The following is a 15,479-nucleotide window of genomic DNA, read 5'->3' on the forward strand; positions in this document are numbered from 1 at the left end:
CACGCAGCTGACCTGGGACCCGGGTTCACTCCCTGGCATCTCATCTGGTCTCCTGAGCTTGCAAGGAGCAATTTCTTTTTTTTTTCTTTTTTCTTTTTAATTTCTTTTCTTTTCTTTTTTTCTTTTTTTTGTTTTTGTTTTTGTTTTTGGATCACACCCGGTAGCGCTCAGGGGTTACTCCCGGCTCTACGCTCAGAAATTGCTCCTGGCAGACTCCGGACCATATGGGACGCCGGGATTCGAACCGATGACCTTCTGCATGAAAGACAAATGCCTTACCTCCATGCTATCTCTTCGGCCCCTACAAGGAACAATTTCTGAGCGCAGAGCCAGGAGTAACTCCTGGGTCCTGCTGGGTGTGGCCCAAACCCCTGTCCCCCAAAATGGAATGGAGATAAGAGTACAATTCTCTATTTAAAAAAAAGTTTTATGGGGGCCCGGAGAGATAGCACAGCGTTTGCCTTGCAAGCAGCCGATCTAGGACCAAAGGTGGTTGGTTCGAATCCCGGTGTCCCATGTGGTCCCCCATGCCTGCCAGGAGCTATTTCTGAGCAGACAGCCAGGAGTAACCCCTGAGCGTTGCCAGGTGTGGCCCAAAAACCAAAAAAAAAAAAAAAAAAAAAAGTTTTATGAAAAAATGTTTTGTGTAGTAGATATTTCAGTTTGTGGTCACCTGGGTCATAATTGGAAAAATTTTAGGGGAAAGTTTGTTTCCCCAGATTTAAATATATCATTGTCATTTGTTTTGCAGATGTAGGATTAGTGCTATGCTTTCCTAAATCACCGAACAATCCAAGATGTCTAAACAGCACCTAAGAGCTTTGACAGTGACTGCCTTTCTGGGCGTGGCTGTGGGGGGCTTCGTCCTGTGGAAAGGCATCCAGCGCCGGAGAAGGAGTCAGACCAGCCAGGTGACCCCGCAGCAGCAGAAAGCACCAGAGAGAGCAGCATTTCCCCACCAAGAAGAACCCGAGCCACAAGACAGTGCCCCCAGAATCTCATGGGAGCAGAGGATCCTGGAAGCAGAGGTGGTGACGGTGGCTGAGGACGCAGAGTGGGAGCAAATAGAGCCCTTGCTTAGAAGTCAGCTAGAACATTTTCCAGTGCTTGGAATTGACTGTGAGTGGGTAAGTGAGAAGCCAAAATGAAATAAATGCCATTTGTTGCTCTTCCGAATTGGGCCTTGGAGGATCAGCTGGGTACAATGCAAGGGCCCTAGTTACTATACTGTCTTTCCAGGCCATTTAATTCTCCTAAACACATCTGGTGGTCCTCAGGGACTGCTCTCAGCTCAGTGCTTAGAGATCACTCCTTCTGGTTTTTTTTTTTTTTTTTTTTGGTTTTGGGGTCACATCCGGCAGTGCTCAGGGGTTACTCCTGGCTCTATGTTCAGAAATCACTCTGGCAGGCTCAGGGGACCATATGGGATGCTAGGACTCAAACTGGGACCCTCCTGGGTCAGCCACATGCAAGGCAAATGCCCTACCTCTGTGCTATCTCTTCGACCCCACTTTTTCTGTTTTTTTTTTTTTTTTTTTTTTTTTGGCCACATCCGGCATTGCTCAGGGGTTATCCTGGCTGTCTGCTCAGAAATAGCTCCTGGCAGACACGGGACCATATGGGACACCAGGATTCGAACTAACCACCTTTGGTCCTGGATCAGCTGTTTGCAAGGCAAACGCCGCTGTGCTCTCTCTCTGGGCCCACTTTTTCTGGTTCTTAAAAGACTAGGTAGTACAGGGGATTGAATCCGTGCCTCCTGCGGAGGAAGCTTACTCTCCACATTGAGCTCTCTTCTACTCATAGAAGTCATCATTCTGGGGCCAGAGAGATAGCATGGAGTTAGGGCATTTGCCTTGCATGCAGAAGGTCGGTGGTTCAAATCCCGGCATCCCATATGTTCCCCGAGCCTGCCAGGAGTGGTTTCTGAGTGTAGAGCCAGGAGGAACCCCTGAGTGCTGTCGGGTGTAACGCCCCCCCAAAACTCCCCCCCAAAAAAGAAGTCATCATTATTCTGGCACTATAAGCTCTCAACCCCATATGTGGTTGCATATCTGAATGTGGGGTCACAATATAAATTGACAACAGTGAAATATTTCTGAATATGCAAGGACCAAAACTAATTCAAATTAACTATTTTTTTTTTGGTTTTTGGGCCACACCTGGCGGTGCTCAGGGGTTACTCCTGGCTGTCTGCTCAGAAATAGCTCCTGGCAGGCACGGGGGACCATATGGGACACCGGGATTCGAACCAACCACCTTTGGTCCTGGATTGGCTGCTTGCAAGGCAAACGCCGCTGTGCTATCTCTCCGGGCCCTCAAATTAACTATTAATATTCACATCTGACTTGTTTTGGGTATCATTTACCCGTATTGCATTTCTTGGGCAAAAAGGAGTTTGTTTTACCTTTCAAAATTGTTACAGTGTTCTACATAAAAACATTTTCTTCTTATATTTCATGCCTCCTCAATCCTTTCTCCTGTCTTACAATTTTTTTTCTTTTCTCTTAATTCCCTTGTCTCTTCTGTATCTACCCAACGACTTCAAATTCAAATGGATACAGACCCAGATAGGTAATACAAATGAATGTGTAGAGGGATTATCTGCAATTTGGGGCTATTTTTTTTTTGTTTTTGTTTTTGGGTCACACCCGGTGGTGCTCTACTCTCAGAAATTACTTCTGGCAGGCATGGGAGACCATATGGGATTCTAACCACCATCCATTCTGGGTCGGCTGCGTGCAGGGCAAACTCCCTACCACTATGCTATCTCTCCAGCCCCCAGGGGCTGATATTTCAAAAACTTTTATATTTAAGTAGTTTATCTTTCTTAATTTTAGATGACGAATGTTTAGCATATATTAGACTCAGTCATATAAAAAATGACTCAATGTATGTAAAAGTGAATTATCCCAGTAAGCCTAGTTGATATCTGTCACTACTCGTAATTAGATAATTTTTTTCCCTTTTGATTGAGAGCATGTTTTTTCTCTTTCCCTTCCTTTCCCTTTTCTTGGTCTGTTCTTCTGATAACCTGGAGTTGGACAAATGGGTTGCTACGCTTATCTCTTGGTTTTGGCACTCTTTGGGCCTTAGACATGGGATTGTTGTGTCTGCACATACTGGCTGCAGTACACGGGACACTGCACATTCTGGTTGTGCAACTTCAGTATCTCAGCATGTGGATTCTACCCAGCCTGTGGACCTATGCCAGAGATCCTATTCAGAGCCTCAGGACTATAGTGAAGATGTTTTTTTTTTTACCTCTGAGCCACATCTCCAGGCTCCTAAAGAGAATTAAGATTTCAACACACGATACAGTATTAACCGTGGCTATATTGCATCTCTAGGGTTTAACTCATTTCGTAATTGGAAGCTTAAACTTTTTGTCCACTTTCACTTATTCCATCCACTTTTACTTCTAGGAATCACCAATCTTCTCTGTGTCCAGGAATTTTTGTATTTTTTTGTTTTTGTTTTTTGTTTTTAGGGCCACATCCAGCAGCACTCAGGGGTTACTCCTGGCTCTGTACTCAGAAATCGCTCCTGGCAGACTAAGGGGGACCATATGGGGTGCTGGGAATCGAATCGGGTATGTCTCGGGTCAGCTGCACACAAGGCAAATGCCCTACCCTGGTTCAATTTCTGGCAAGACATAGTCCCTGACATCAGGGCCTGAGTAATCTTCTGCACCATAGTGTTCGAGCGGCACCACATCCTGCCATGAATCTCCAGGAGGGACCCCTGAGTCTCCTGAAAATTGCTTGGGAAACTCCCCTTCCCTAAAATTACTTACACAAAATAAGAATTCTACCATGGGGCCAGAGAGATAGCTGGGATGGACCCAGGTTCAATTCTCGGCATACTATATGGTCCCCTGAGCCTGCAGGAGCAATTTCTCAGAGCAGAGCCAGGAGTAACCCCTGAGCGCAGCTGGGTGTGGCCCAAAAATCAAAAATAAATAAATAAATAAAAGAATACTGCCATGATTTAGAAGTGTTATCGCCATTCTTCTGAGGAGGTGCAATGGAGAGAATAAATATTTTTCTGACCCATAAGTCCCGTAGAGAGACAAAGTTTCTCAAGTCTGGCTCCAGGTATCCTTGAATAACTGCTGCAGATAATTGATGCCATAAAGATGGAATGCAACGAAGGTCCTTTTCCCAAGGCACCATTAGGCCACCCTACCTGTAGACCTATCAGGCTTCTACTCATTTTCCTTTACTACTTACCCTTTTGTTTCCACTTAACAAGTATTCTATTGCTATCTCTAAAAAGCCTTTATATTCATTTCTCTAATTCCGCCTAGGGCAAGCCCCTGATGTCTCTCATTGGGCCTTTACAAAAGCCTCCTTTCTGGCCTCCTATCTTGGGGGCTCTTGTTGTTTTGGGCCACATCCCATGGCGCTCAGGGGTTACTCCTGGCTCTTCATGCAGAAATTGCTCCTGACAGGCTTGGGGGGACCATATGGGATTCTCCGTCAGTCCCAGGTTAGCCACATGCAAGGCAAACGCCCTACTGCTGTGCGATTGTGCTGGCCCCTTGGGGGTTCTTTTGAACCTTTGATTCCATCTTTATAGTGACCAGAGTGATGATTAAAAAATTCAAATCTCAAAGGTGGTTGGTTGGAATCCCGGTGTCCCATATGGTCCCCCGTGCCTACCAGGAGCTATTTCTGAGCAGACAGCCAGGAGTAACCCCTGAGCACCGCCGGGTGTGACCCAAAAACAAACAAACAAACAAACAAAAAATTAAATCAGATTACATCATTCCCTTACATTAAACCCTCCCATTGCTTCAAGTAAAAGCCATATACTTACATGACTTGTGTGTTCTTAGAATTTACCCAAGTACATAAACATGCTCAAGTTTCTTTGATTTGATCTCTGTTAATTCTCTTTGTATCTTTCCTATTATTTAGCTTTGTTGGGCCTTTATTTTTGTTGCTTGATTCCTGTCTCAGTGCCTTGGTCTCAATGAATTTGATATATAAATGCCACAGACTAGGGAAACTAATTAGTTAACCAACTGCTGCTCAGAAAATAAACCCAGATCACTTGAAATTTTTTATTTATGGGGCCGGAGAGATAGCACAGCAGTAGGGTGTTTGCTTTGCACGCAGCTGATCCAGGACAGATGGTGGTTCAAATCCCACATCCCATATGGTCCCCTGAGCCTGCCAAGAGCTATTTTTGAGCACAGAGCCAGGAGTGGCCCCTGAGCATCATCGGGTGTGACCCAAAAACCAAAAAAATAAATAAGTAAATGAAAATTTATTTACTTATTTAATGGGGCCGGAGAGATGGCATGGAGGTAGGGCGTTTGCCTTGCATGCAGAAGGACGTTGGTTCGAATCCCAACATCCCATGTGGTCCCCTGAGCCTGCCTGGAGCGATTTCTGAGCATAGAGGCAGGAGGAACCCCTGAGAACTGCCGGGTGTGACCCAAATACCAAAAAAAAATTTTTTTTTTTACTTATTTTTATTTATTTATTTGGAAGCAAGGAGGTTTTGATTGAAACTTATTTAGGAAGATATGAGGGGGAGGGACCATGTTCAAGAAAGAACACAGGCTTCTTTAGAAAGGAAACAGGCGAGGCAAAGAAACAGACAAACGAGTGAGATAAATGTTCAAGGGAGGTCATGGGCCTGAAGAGCAAGCCTGTTTTTTCTCTCTTTTTTTTTTTTGGTCACACCCGGGAGCGCTCAGGGGTTACTCCTGGCTCTATGGTCAGAAATCACTCCTGGTAGGATCGGGGACCATATGGGGTGGCGGGATTCGAACCACTGTCCTTCTGCATGCAAGGCAAATGCCCTACCTCCATGCTGTCTCTCTGGCCCTATTTTTTTCTTTTTAATTAAATTTTTTTTTGTTTTGTTTTGTTTTGTTTTTTTTTGGTTTTTGGGCCACACCCGGTAACGCTCAGGGGTTACTCCTGGCTATGCGCTCAGAAGTTGCTCCTGGCTTGGGGGACCATATGGGACGCCGGGGGAACGAACCGCGGTCCGTCCAAGGCTAGCGCAGGCAAGGCAGGCACCTTACCTCTAGTGCCACCGCCCGGCCCCTAATTTTTAAACTTAGTCACTTTATACTACAGAGTTTTTCATGATTGGGTTTTGGGCATACACTGTTCCAATACCAATGTTCCATTCGTGTCCACTTCCCTTCACCAAAAACTATGGTTGAATACTTCTTTTTTTTTTCCTTGAATTTGTTTTCATATGCGACTGTCCTCAGGACTTACTCCTGGCTCCATCTCAAGGCATCACTCCTGGTGGTGGTAAGGAGTTGTTATTGCAAGTGCCAGGGATTGAACCAGGCTTGGCCACATACATGCAAGCAAGCACCTTATTTCCTGTGCTCTCTGAGCCAAGTTCAGATAATTCTTAATTCTTTGCTGCCCTCATGGGGTCATTTAAAGAATCACACTCTTTCTAGAAAGTTTGAGTCAACTCTGGACTTTTTCAGAAGCATTAAGTTGAGCCTGAAAGATAGGATAGCAGGTATAGCACTTTCCTTGCATGCAGCTAATCCAGGTTCTGTACTGGCACCCCTATCATTCTCCAAGCCCCACCAGGAGTGATATCTAAGCACAGAGCCTGGAGTAAATCCTGAACATGATGGGTAGGGCCAACAACAACAACAACAACAACAGCAACAACAAAAACATGTGAGGGGTGGGGGACATCCAGTGTCTTTCATAATGAAGATCTCTAAATGATTGCTCTCAAAATGAATCTTTGAAATGCAAAAAAAAAATATTAGAAGTTTTGTCTATAAATGATAGATGGTAGCATTCCTTTAAGTGTTTTATTTTGGACCAAGAAGATTTTGTAAAAAAAAATAAAAAGGCTAGAGCACTTGCCTCACAAGCATGAGGACATGAGTTTGATCCCCGAGTTCACATAGCTTCCCAAACAACACTTGATATAATTCTGTTGCCCTCCCAGCACAGCATCACTACGTCCAAACAACACCGTATCACTGATCGTTGAATCCCTCCCCCCCCCCCACCCCAGTATTGCCAGAAGTAAATCCTGACCTCTGGCCACTGCTCGGGAAATCCCCTACTTAAAAAAAGTAAGGTAGATGATTTTGTTGTTGCTGCTGTTTGTTTGCTTTTGTTTTGGGCTCACACCAGTTATGTTCAGGGCTTACTCCTAGCTCTGTACTCAGGAATCACTCCTGGCAGTGCTCAGGTGACCATCAGGGTTACCGGGGAACAAGCCCAGGTTGGCTGTGTGCAGACTAGTACCTCTACCCACTGTACTATCGAGTTAGTCCAGTAGCCACATTTCTTGTTTTTGAGATCGTGACCGAGCCCTACAAAACAGACACCTTTGAGCTAAAACTGCATGCTTTATGGAAATGTCCTTCACTAATAAAGCAGTGCCCAAAAAGTGCTCAAAGAATTTTACATATTAATCCTTGGTTTTTACCTCACACTGAAGCAGAAGTGGAGTTTAAAAACAGCCCCATAACATGTTTGTTTGGGACCATGCTCATCGGCTACTCCCAACCCAGTTCTGGAGATCCCAACTGGTACTGCTCATGGGACCACATAGAGCAAACCTAGGGCTCCTCCGTACAAAACATATTTTCCAGTCCATTAAACAAAAGCCCAATTTTGTTTTTTAACAGTGACTCATTGTTGATCTGTTAACCTGTGAGGCACCTGCTCCCATTTTGTGAGGGCCTCTTCTGGAGATTGTGTACCTGCCTCCCCCAGTTGTGGGTGGTAATCAAAAATTTCCTCAGACATTGTCAACTGCCTCCAGATGGAGAAGGAAAAAGAAATCTCTTGATTAGACTGAGAAATTTAGATATTTATCTCAACTTTATCACCATCTCTCATATTTAGGCAAACTACTTCACCTGTAGATCTTAAACTGTTCCCGCTTTAAAAAAAAAAAAAAAAGAATGCTAGGGGCCAGAGATATAACATGGAGGTAAGGTGTTTGCCTTTCATGCAGAAGATCATTGGTTCAAATCCCGGCGTCCCATATGGTCCCCCTGCCTGCCAGGAGTGATTTCTGAGAGTGGAGCCAGGAGTACTGGCTGAGCACTGCCGAGTGTGACCCAAAAACCAAAACCAAAAAAATGAATGTTAGGGCTTGGCCTTCCTTCCTTCCTTCCTTCCTTCCTTCCTTCCTTCCTTCCTTCCTTCCTTCCTTCCTTCCTTCCTTCCTTCCTTCCTTCCTTCCTTCCTTCCTTCCTTCCTTCCTTCCTTCCTTCCTCCCTCCCTCCCTCCCTCCCTCCCTTCCTCCCTTCCTTCCTTCCTTCCTTCCTTCCTTCCTTCCTCCCCCTTCCTTCCTTCCTTCCTTCCTTCCTTCCTTCCTTCCTTCCTTCCTTCCTTCCTTCCTTCCTTCCTTCCTTCCTTCCTTCCTTCCTCCCCCTTCCTGCTTTCCTCCCTCCCCTCTCCCTTTCTTCTTCCCTCCCTCCTCCCTCCTTCCTTCCTTTCTCCCTCCCTCTCTTCCTTCCTTTCTCCCTCCCTCCCCCCTTCCTTCTTCCCTCCCCCCTTCCTCCCTCCCTTCCCTCCCTCCCTCCCTCCCTCCCTCCCTCCCTCCCTTCCTTCCTTCCTTCCTTCCTTCCTTCCTTCCTTCCTTCCTTCCTTCCTTCCTTCCTTCCTTCCTTCCTTTCCTCCCTCCCTCCTTCCCTCCCTCCCTCCCTCCCTCCTTCCTTCCTTCCTTCCGACCACAACCAGCATGCTCAGGGATTACTTCGGACTCTGTGCTCAGGTACTCAGGAATCACTCCTAATTCTGGGGATTAAACCTGGGTTGGCCACATGCAAGGTAAATGCCCTACCCTCTGTACTATAGCTCTGGCGCCATTGTCTCTTTGCTTGCTTATTTCTACTCTGGAGAAGCCTGTATTCTCTGATACTTCTCCCTTTCTTTCACATTCTTCTAAATAAGTCCCAGTAAAAACGTGTGTGTGAACGATTTCTGAGTGCAGAGCCAGGAGTAATCCCTGAGCACCGAAGGTGTGACCCAAAACAAAAACAAAATAAAGCAAAAAATAAATTACTCCTGGCAGGCTGGGAGATCAAATGGGATGCTGGGGATTGAACCCAGGTCGGCCATGTACAAGACAAAAATGCCCTACCTCCTGTGTTATCACTCTGGCCCCATCAATCAAAACTTCTTACTTCACCATTTTGGCTCATCCTGAAATTCTTTTTTTTTTTTTTTTGTGAGGAAAAGGTAACAGACCCAGAAAACCTGTGGCAAGGTTGGGACTAATCTGGCCGGGGTTAGGCATTTCCCTGAATGCTGGTGGCCAAGATGGATCAAGCAGAAAGGAGGAAGCACTCTTCTCACTCCCTACTTTAGTGAGCCATTGGCTCACTATGTGATCATGTGATCATGTGGGCTAGATCAGAGGGCTAGAACTTTAAGTCTCAGCACCGGTCTGAGAAGGAAATACGTGGAGGTTGAGTCAGTTTTCAGTGATCAGTGATTTAACCAATCATGCCAACTTAAAGAAGCCTCCACTGAGATTTAAGCTTATCATTTTCCTGTAAACCTGCCCACAGACAAACTTTCCCATAACTGAATGGTTCTTGGAAGTACTTGCCATCACAATTAGGCAAGAAAACAGTATCTAGGGCATTCAGATAGGAAAGGAATAGGAAAGGAAGAAAAAGCTCTCACTGTTTCCCGATGACATGATACTATATTTAGAATATCCTAAAGACTCTACAAAAAAGCTTCTAGAAAAAGTAGCTTTTTGGGGGAGTGGCACAACTGGCAGTGCTTAGGTCTTACTCCTGGCTCTCAGAGTTCTGTCCTGGAGGGACAATATGTAGTGTCTGGAGTCAAATCCACATCAGCTGTGAAGAATGTAGCTGCTGTACTATCTCTCTGGTCACATTTATGAAAAGCTTTAAGGAAACTTTAATATGAAATTATTGTGGCTTTTTTTTTTTTTTTGGTTTTTGGGCCACATCCGGCAGTGCTCAGGGGTTACTCCTGGCTGTCTACTCAGAAATAGCTCCTGGCAGGCACAGGGGACCATATGGGACACCGGGATTTGAACCAACCACCTTTGGTCCTGGATTGGCTGCTTGCAAGGCAAACGCCGCTGTGCTATCTCTCTGGGCCCTATTGTGGCTTTTTATGGGGAGCACATATCTATGGCTTTGTGCTTAGGGACACTCCTGTCAGGACTGAGAGGACCATGTGTGATATATAACTCAGGTCAGCAACATGCAAGGCAAACATCCTACCCACTGTACTATCACTCTGGACAGCGCTTAATATGAATTTTGTATGTAGAATTTTTGTTTTTATTTGGGTCACATCTAGCAGTGCTCTGGGGCTACTCTTGGCTCTGTACTCAGAAGTCGCTCCTGGCAGGCTTGGGGGATATATGGGATGCCAGGATTTGAACTATTTTAGGTCCTGGATCGGCTGTATGCAAGGCAAACGTCCTACCGCTGTGCTGTTTCTCTGGTCCTTGTATGTAGATTTTTCTGGGAATAACTTCCAAAAAAAATTTTTTTTTTTTGTTTTTTGGGTCACACCCGGCAGCGCTCAGGGGTTACTCCTGGCTCTATGCTCAGAAATCGCTCCTGGCAGGCACAGGAGACCATATGGGATGCCGGGATTCGAACCACCATTCTTCTGCATGAAAGGCAAACCATGCTATCTCTCCAACCCCAACTTCCAAAATTTTTTGTAACTTATATATGACTTTCAAAAGGTTGAAACCAAAAGCTTGATCAGTTAATATATTTTTTTATTTCAAGATATAAGGCTTCTGGTTGTATGCAGCCAACCTGGATTCAATCCTCAGCACCCCATATGGTCCCCTGAGTGACCAGGGCTGATCTCTAAAACCCCAAAATAAAAACCAAAAAATTAATGTAGCCAATGCACTTTTCCCCTTATACAACATTTGTAATGATAAAATGCAAAGAAAACACTTTATGCAACTAGAATTTATTGACAGGTAACCAATTATATACAGTACTGCATATTTTAGCTCTTGAGGCTTTGATTATAAGCAAATGAGTTGACTTACTAGCATATACATTTGAAATCTAGTTAATGAAAAAATTTATTTAAATCATGGCACTCTGTTCTTTCCATTTCACCCTCTTAGCGGTCTAAAACCAGTATGTTTCATGTAACGCTGCCACTGTTTGTCCCAGAGTACCTCTGTGTCAGCTGCTAACTATTTATGGATTGCTCTTATTTTAGGCTCTGGAGTTTGGCCTCAGTAGAATAAGGTTGGGCAGAGATGGAAGCCCAGTTTTATAGTGAGCTAATAAATTGTGGCCCTATTTTCCTGTGTTGCAGGTAAATCTTGAAGGCAAAACCAGTCCTCTTTCTCTCTTACAAATGGCCTCCCCAAGTGGCTTCTGTGTTTTGGTTCGCCTGCCCAAGATGGTATGTGGAGGAAAAACACTACCCAAAACATTACTGGACATGTTGGCAGATGGCTCTATTTTGAAAGTTGGAGTAGGATGTTCAGAAGATGCCAACAAGCTTCTACAAGATTATGGCCTCATTGTCAAAGGGTGCCTGGATCTCCGCTATCTGGCCATGAGGCAAAGGTATGCTTTATTTGAATGCTGAGATTCCTGTAGCTGCGTGGCAAATACTTTTAGCAAAATTTAGATACCAATAAGAATTAACCATGAAACATCTGCAATTGTTTAGAAACCTAGAGGTTTTTGAGATACATAATGAATTTATAAAGAGATATTCTAATTTCTAAAAATACCCAAGAATTGATATTGGTCTTTTTTATTCATTTTATTTTAATTTTGTTGGTTTGGGGCCATACCAGTAGTGCTCAAGGCTTACTCCTGGCTCTGCACTCTGTGATTACTCCTGGAAGGCTCAGAGGGTGGGGCCTATGGGGTTTTTGGTGGTTGTCTGGAGACCATATGTTAATGCCAGGGATCAGCCTGTGGTTTGCTGCATGCAAACAAATACCTTACACCCTGTATTATCTCTTCAATCTACCACTGTTCTCTTCAGATGAACATGCTGTGTTCAATTAGTCAGAGTCCCTGTCACTACCACTGTAACCCCAACAATCCTGAAAAGCACCCGAGTTTGCAAACCCTGCTTTAGGCCAAGAGTGGTGAATGTATGTTCCTAATTGGAGGAAGAGATTTCTCTTTCTCATGAAATTCCATTTGTTCAAAACTATATTTTATTTTAACTTTTTTTTGCTTTGTTTTGTTTTATGGGCCACACCCAGCTCAAGGTTTACTCCTGGCTATTTGCTCAGAAATAGCTCCTGGCAGGCATGGGGGACCATATGGGACGCTGGGATTCGAACCAACCACCTTAGGTCCTGGATTAGTTGCTTGCAAGGCAAACACGCTGTGCTATCTCTCCGGCCCCTTTTCTAACTTTTATGTATTTTTAATGTTTTTTTAGACAGTTAAATTTCTAATTTGACTTTTTTTTTTTTTTTATGTTTTTTTTGGCCATGTTACTCCTGACTGTGCTCAGAAATCACTCCTGGCAGGCTTGGGGACCATATGGGACGATGGGAATTGAACCCGATCTGTTCTAGGTCCACCACCTGCAAAGCAAATTTCCTACCACTGTGTTACTGCTCCAGCCCCTAGACAGTTAAATTTTTATCTTATTTATATTTAGGTCTTCCTCTTTATTTTTCATTTATTCATTCATATACATATATATATATATATATACATATATATATATATATATGCATGCCTACATGTGCCAGACATTGTACTAAGGAATAGAAATAGAACATTAAAAATTCTTACCATAAAAGGAATAAGGTATTTACACTTATTTATTTTAAGAGGTTCACAGTATGTGAGAAACAAATAAATCAACAATAAAAATAGAATGTGAGAAATAGAATAATGTATTCTGTCTTCCCATCCCATCCCATTCCAAAAAAATGTACTGACTGAGTTTCTATCCAAGGCCAAGATAGTTACATAAATCCTTTTCAGTTTTTTCAGTTTTTCCTTTTTTTTTTTCTTTTCTTTTTTTTTTTTTTTTTTTTGCTTTTGCTTTTTGGTTGGTGATGCTCCTGGCTATGCGCTCAGAAATAGCTCCTGGCTTGGGGGACTGAGATCTGTCCTGGATCAGCCAGGTGCAAGGCAAGTGCTCTACCACTGTGCTTTTGCTCCAGCCCCTCTTTTCAGTTTTTCTTTCTTTTTTTTTTTTTTTTTTTTTTTTTTGGTTTTTGGGCCACACCCGGCAGTGCTCAGGGGTTACTCCTGGCTGTCTGCTCAGAAATAGCTCCTGGCAGGCTCGGGGGACCATATGGGACACCGGGATTCAAACCAACCACCTTTGGTCCTTGGATCGGCTGCTTGCAAGGCAAACGCTGCTGTGCTATCTCTCCGGGCCCTCTTTTCAGTTTTTCAAGGATTACATTTCCCTCATTTCCTCTTTATTTTTGAAGCACCAATTATGCCTTCAGACCCAATCACTTTATTTTTGTTTTGTTTGCTTTATTTTGGGGTCACACCTTGGTGGTACTCAGGGAATCATATGGTGCCAGGAATAGAACAGGAGTCATTTGCAGGCCAGGCAAGATCCCCAACCCCTGTACTGTCTTTTCAGTCCACATACTTTCATCAATTTTATCAACAAATATTCTTTACTACTTCCTATGTTATTTTTTTAATATTGAATAGATCTTTCTTTTAATAACATAGATTGAAACAGTCTTTTTTCCTGCTCAGTTTCCACTTGTCTTGCATGCAGCCAACCCAAACTCAATCCGCAGCATCCCAGCAGCGCTCAGGGGTTACTCCTGGCTTTACGCTCAGAAATGGCTCCTGGCAGGCTCAGGGGACCATATGGGATGCCGGGATTCAAACCACTGTCCTTCTGCATGCAAGGCAAACGCCCTACCGCTGTGCTATCTCTCCAGCTCCCAGGAGTAATTCTTTTTTTTTTTTTTTTTTTTGGGCCACACCCGGCGGTGCTCAGGGGTTACTCCTGGCTGTCTGCTCAGAAATAGCTCCTGGCAGGCTCGGGGGACCATATGGGACACCGGGATTCGAACCAACCACCTTTGGTCCTGGATCGGCTGCTTGCAAGGCAAACGCCACTGTGCTATCTCTCCGGGCCCCGCAGGAGTAATTCTTGAGAGCAGAGACAGGAGTAATCTCTGAACATCGCTGGGTATGTCCCAAAAACAAACTTAAAAAGAAGTTGGGGGAAATTTTCAACATTTGTAAACTGAATGGGAGAAAATATGTGCACATCATACATCTACATGAGATAAAAGGCTAATCCAAGAAGTAGAAAGCACTTAGGATGTTCAACAACAACAGAATCAATGACTCCTAGAAATTGAGGAAAGGATGGACTGGAAAAATAGTACAGAAGGTAATGTTCTTGCTTTGCATGCAGCCAATCCATGTTCAATCCCCAGCATCTATTTGGTCCCCAAGTTTTTCAGCAGTGATTCTCGAGTGCAGAGCCAGAAGTTACCCCTGAGAATATCCAGGTGTGGCCCAAAAATCATTGGGGGTGATGGAGAGGAGATGGACGGTTCCTCCAAGGAAGGCCAATAGGGGGCCCGGAGAGATAGCACAGCGGCGTTTGCCTTGCAAACAGCCTATACAGGACCAAAGGTGGTTGGTTCGAATCCTGGTGTCCCATATGGTCCCCTGTGCCTGCCGGAGCTATTTCTGAGCAGACAGCCAGGAGTAACCCCTGAGCACTGCCGGGTGTGACCCAAAAACTAAAAAAAAAAAAAAAAAAAAAAAAGAAGGCCAATAGGCATGTGAAAAGTGCTCTTTATCACTTAATATTGGGAAGATAAAAAAATCAAAACAGCCTTGAGATATTATTTCACACAAGTCAGAATGGTTATATCAGGAAGACTAGAAACAATCAGTGTTAGTATGGTGGTAAAAAGTCAATTCTTGGGGCAGAGAGATAGCACAGCGATGCTTGCCTTGCAAGCAGCCGCGTCAGGACCTAAGGTGGTTGGTTCGAATCCTGGCATCCCATATGGTCCAGCGTGCCTGCCAGGAGCTATTTCTGAGTAGATAGCCAGGAGGAATCCCTGAGCGCTGCCGGGTGTGGCCCAAAAAACAAACAAAAAATGTCAATTCTCATCCATTGTGAGAATGTTACCTGATTTAGTCTCTATGGGAAACAATATGCAGATTTCTCAAAAAAAAAAAAAAAAAACCAAAATAGAGTTGAACTTCCATATGACCCAGTGGTACCATTTCTTGACATCTACCCCCAAACAAAAGACAGTTCATAAAGATATATGTGCATTTATGTTCACTGCAGTGCTTAGAACAATAGCCAGGATATGGAACAACCCAAATGTAGTTACAGATGAATGGATGAAGAAGTTGTGGTAAGCCCAGAGAGATAGCACAGCAGCGTTTGCCTTGCAAGCAGCCGATCCAGGACCAAAGGTGGTTAGTTCGAATCCCGGTGTCCCATAGGGTCCCCCATGCCTGCCAGGAGCTATTTCTGAGCAGACAGCCAGGA

At 44.3% G+C, this 15,479-nt stretch overlaps 1 protein-coding gene across 1 annotated transcript in view; it reads left to right on the top strand.

Annotated features, from left to right (window-relative positions):
- The first annotated feature begins 753 nt into the window (after positions 1 to 753).
- The window catches only part of EXD2 (exonuclease 3'-5' domain containing 2), a 46,790-nt gene continuing 32,064 nt past the window's right edge, over positions 754 to 15,479 (top strand). Inside the window, exons 1-2 of the mRNA XM_049770375.1 lie at positions 754 to 1,127; positions 11,307 to 11,563. Of these exons, the coding sequence (XP_049626332.1) occupies positions 798 to 1,127; positions 11,307 to 11,563 (587 nt within the window). The 5' untranslated portion in view covers positions 754 to 797. The remainder of the gene's footprint in view (positions 1,128 to 11,306; positions 11,564 to 15,479) is intronic.

This window comes from Suncus etruscus, chromosome 3 (genome assembly GCF_024139225.1).
Source record: "Suncus etruscus isolate mSunEtr1 chromosome 3, mSunEtr1.pri.cur, whole genome shotgun sequence".
In the NCBI taxonomy this organism is placed as follows: domain Eukaryota; kingdom Metazoa; phylum Chordata; class Mammalia; order Eulipotyphla; family Soricidae; genus Suncus; species Suncus etruscus.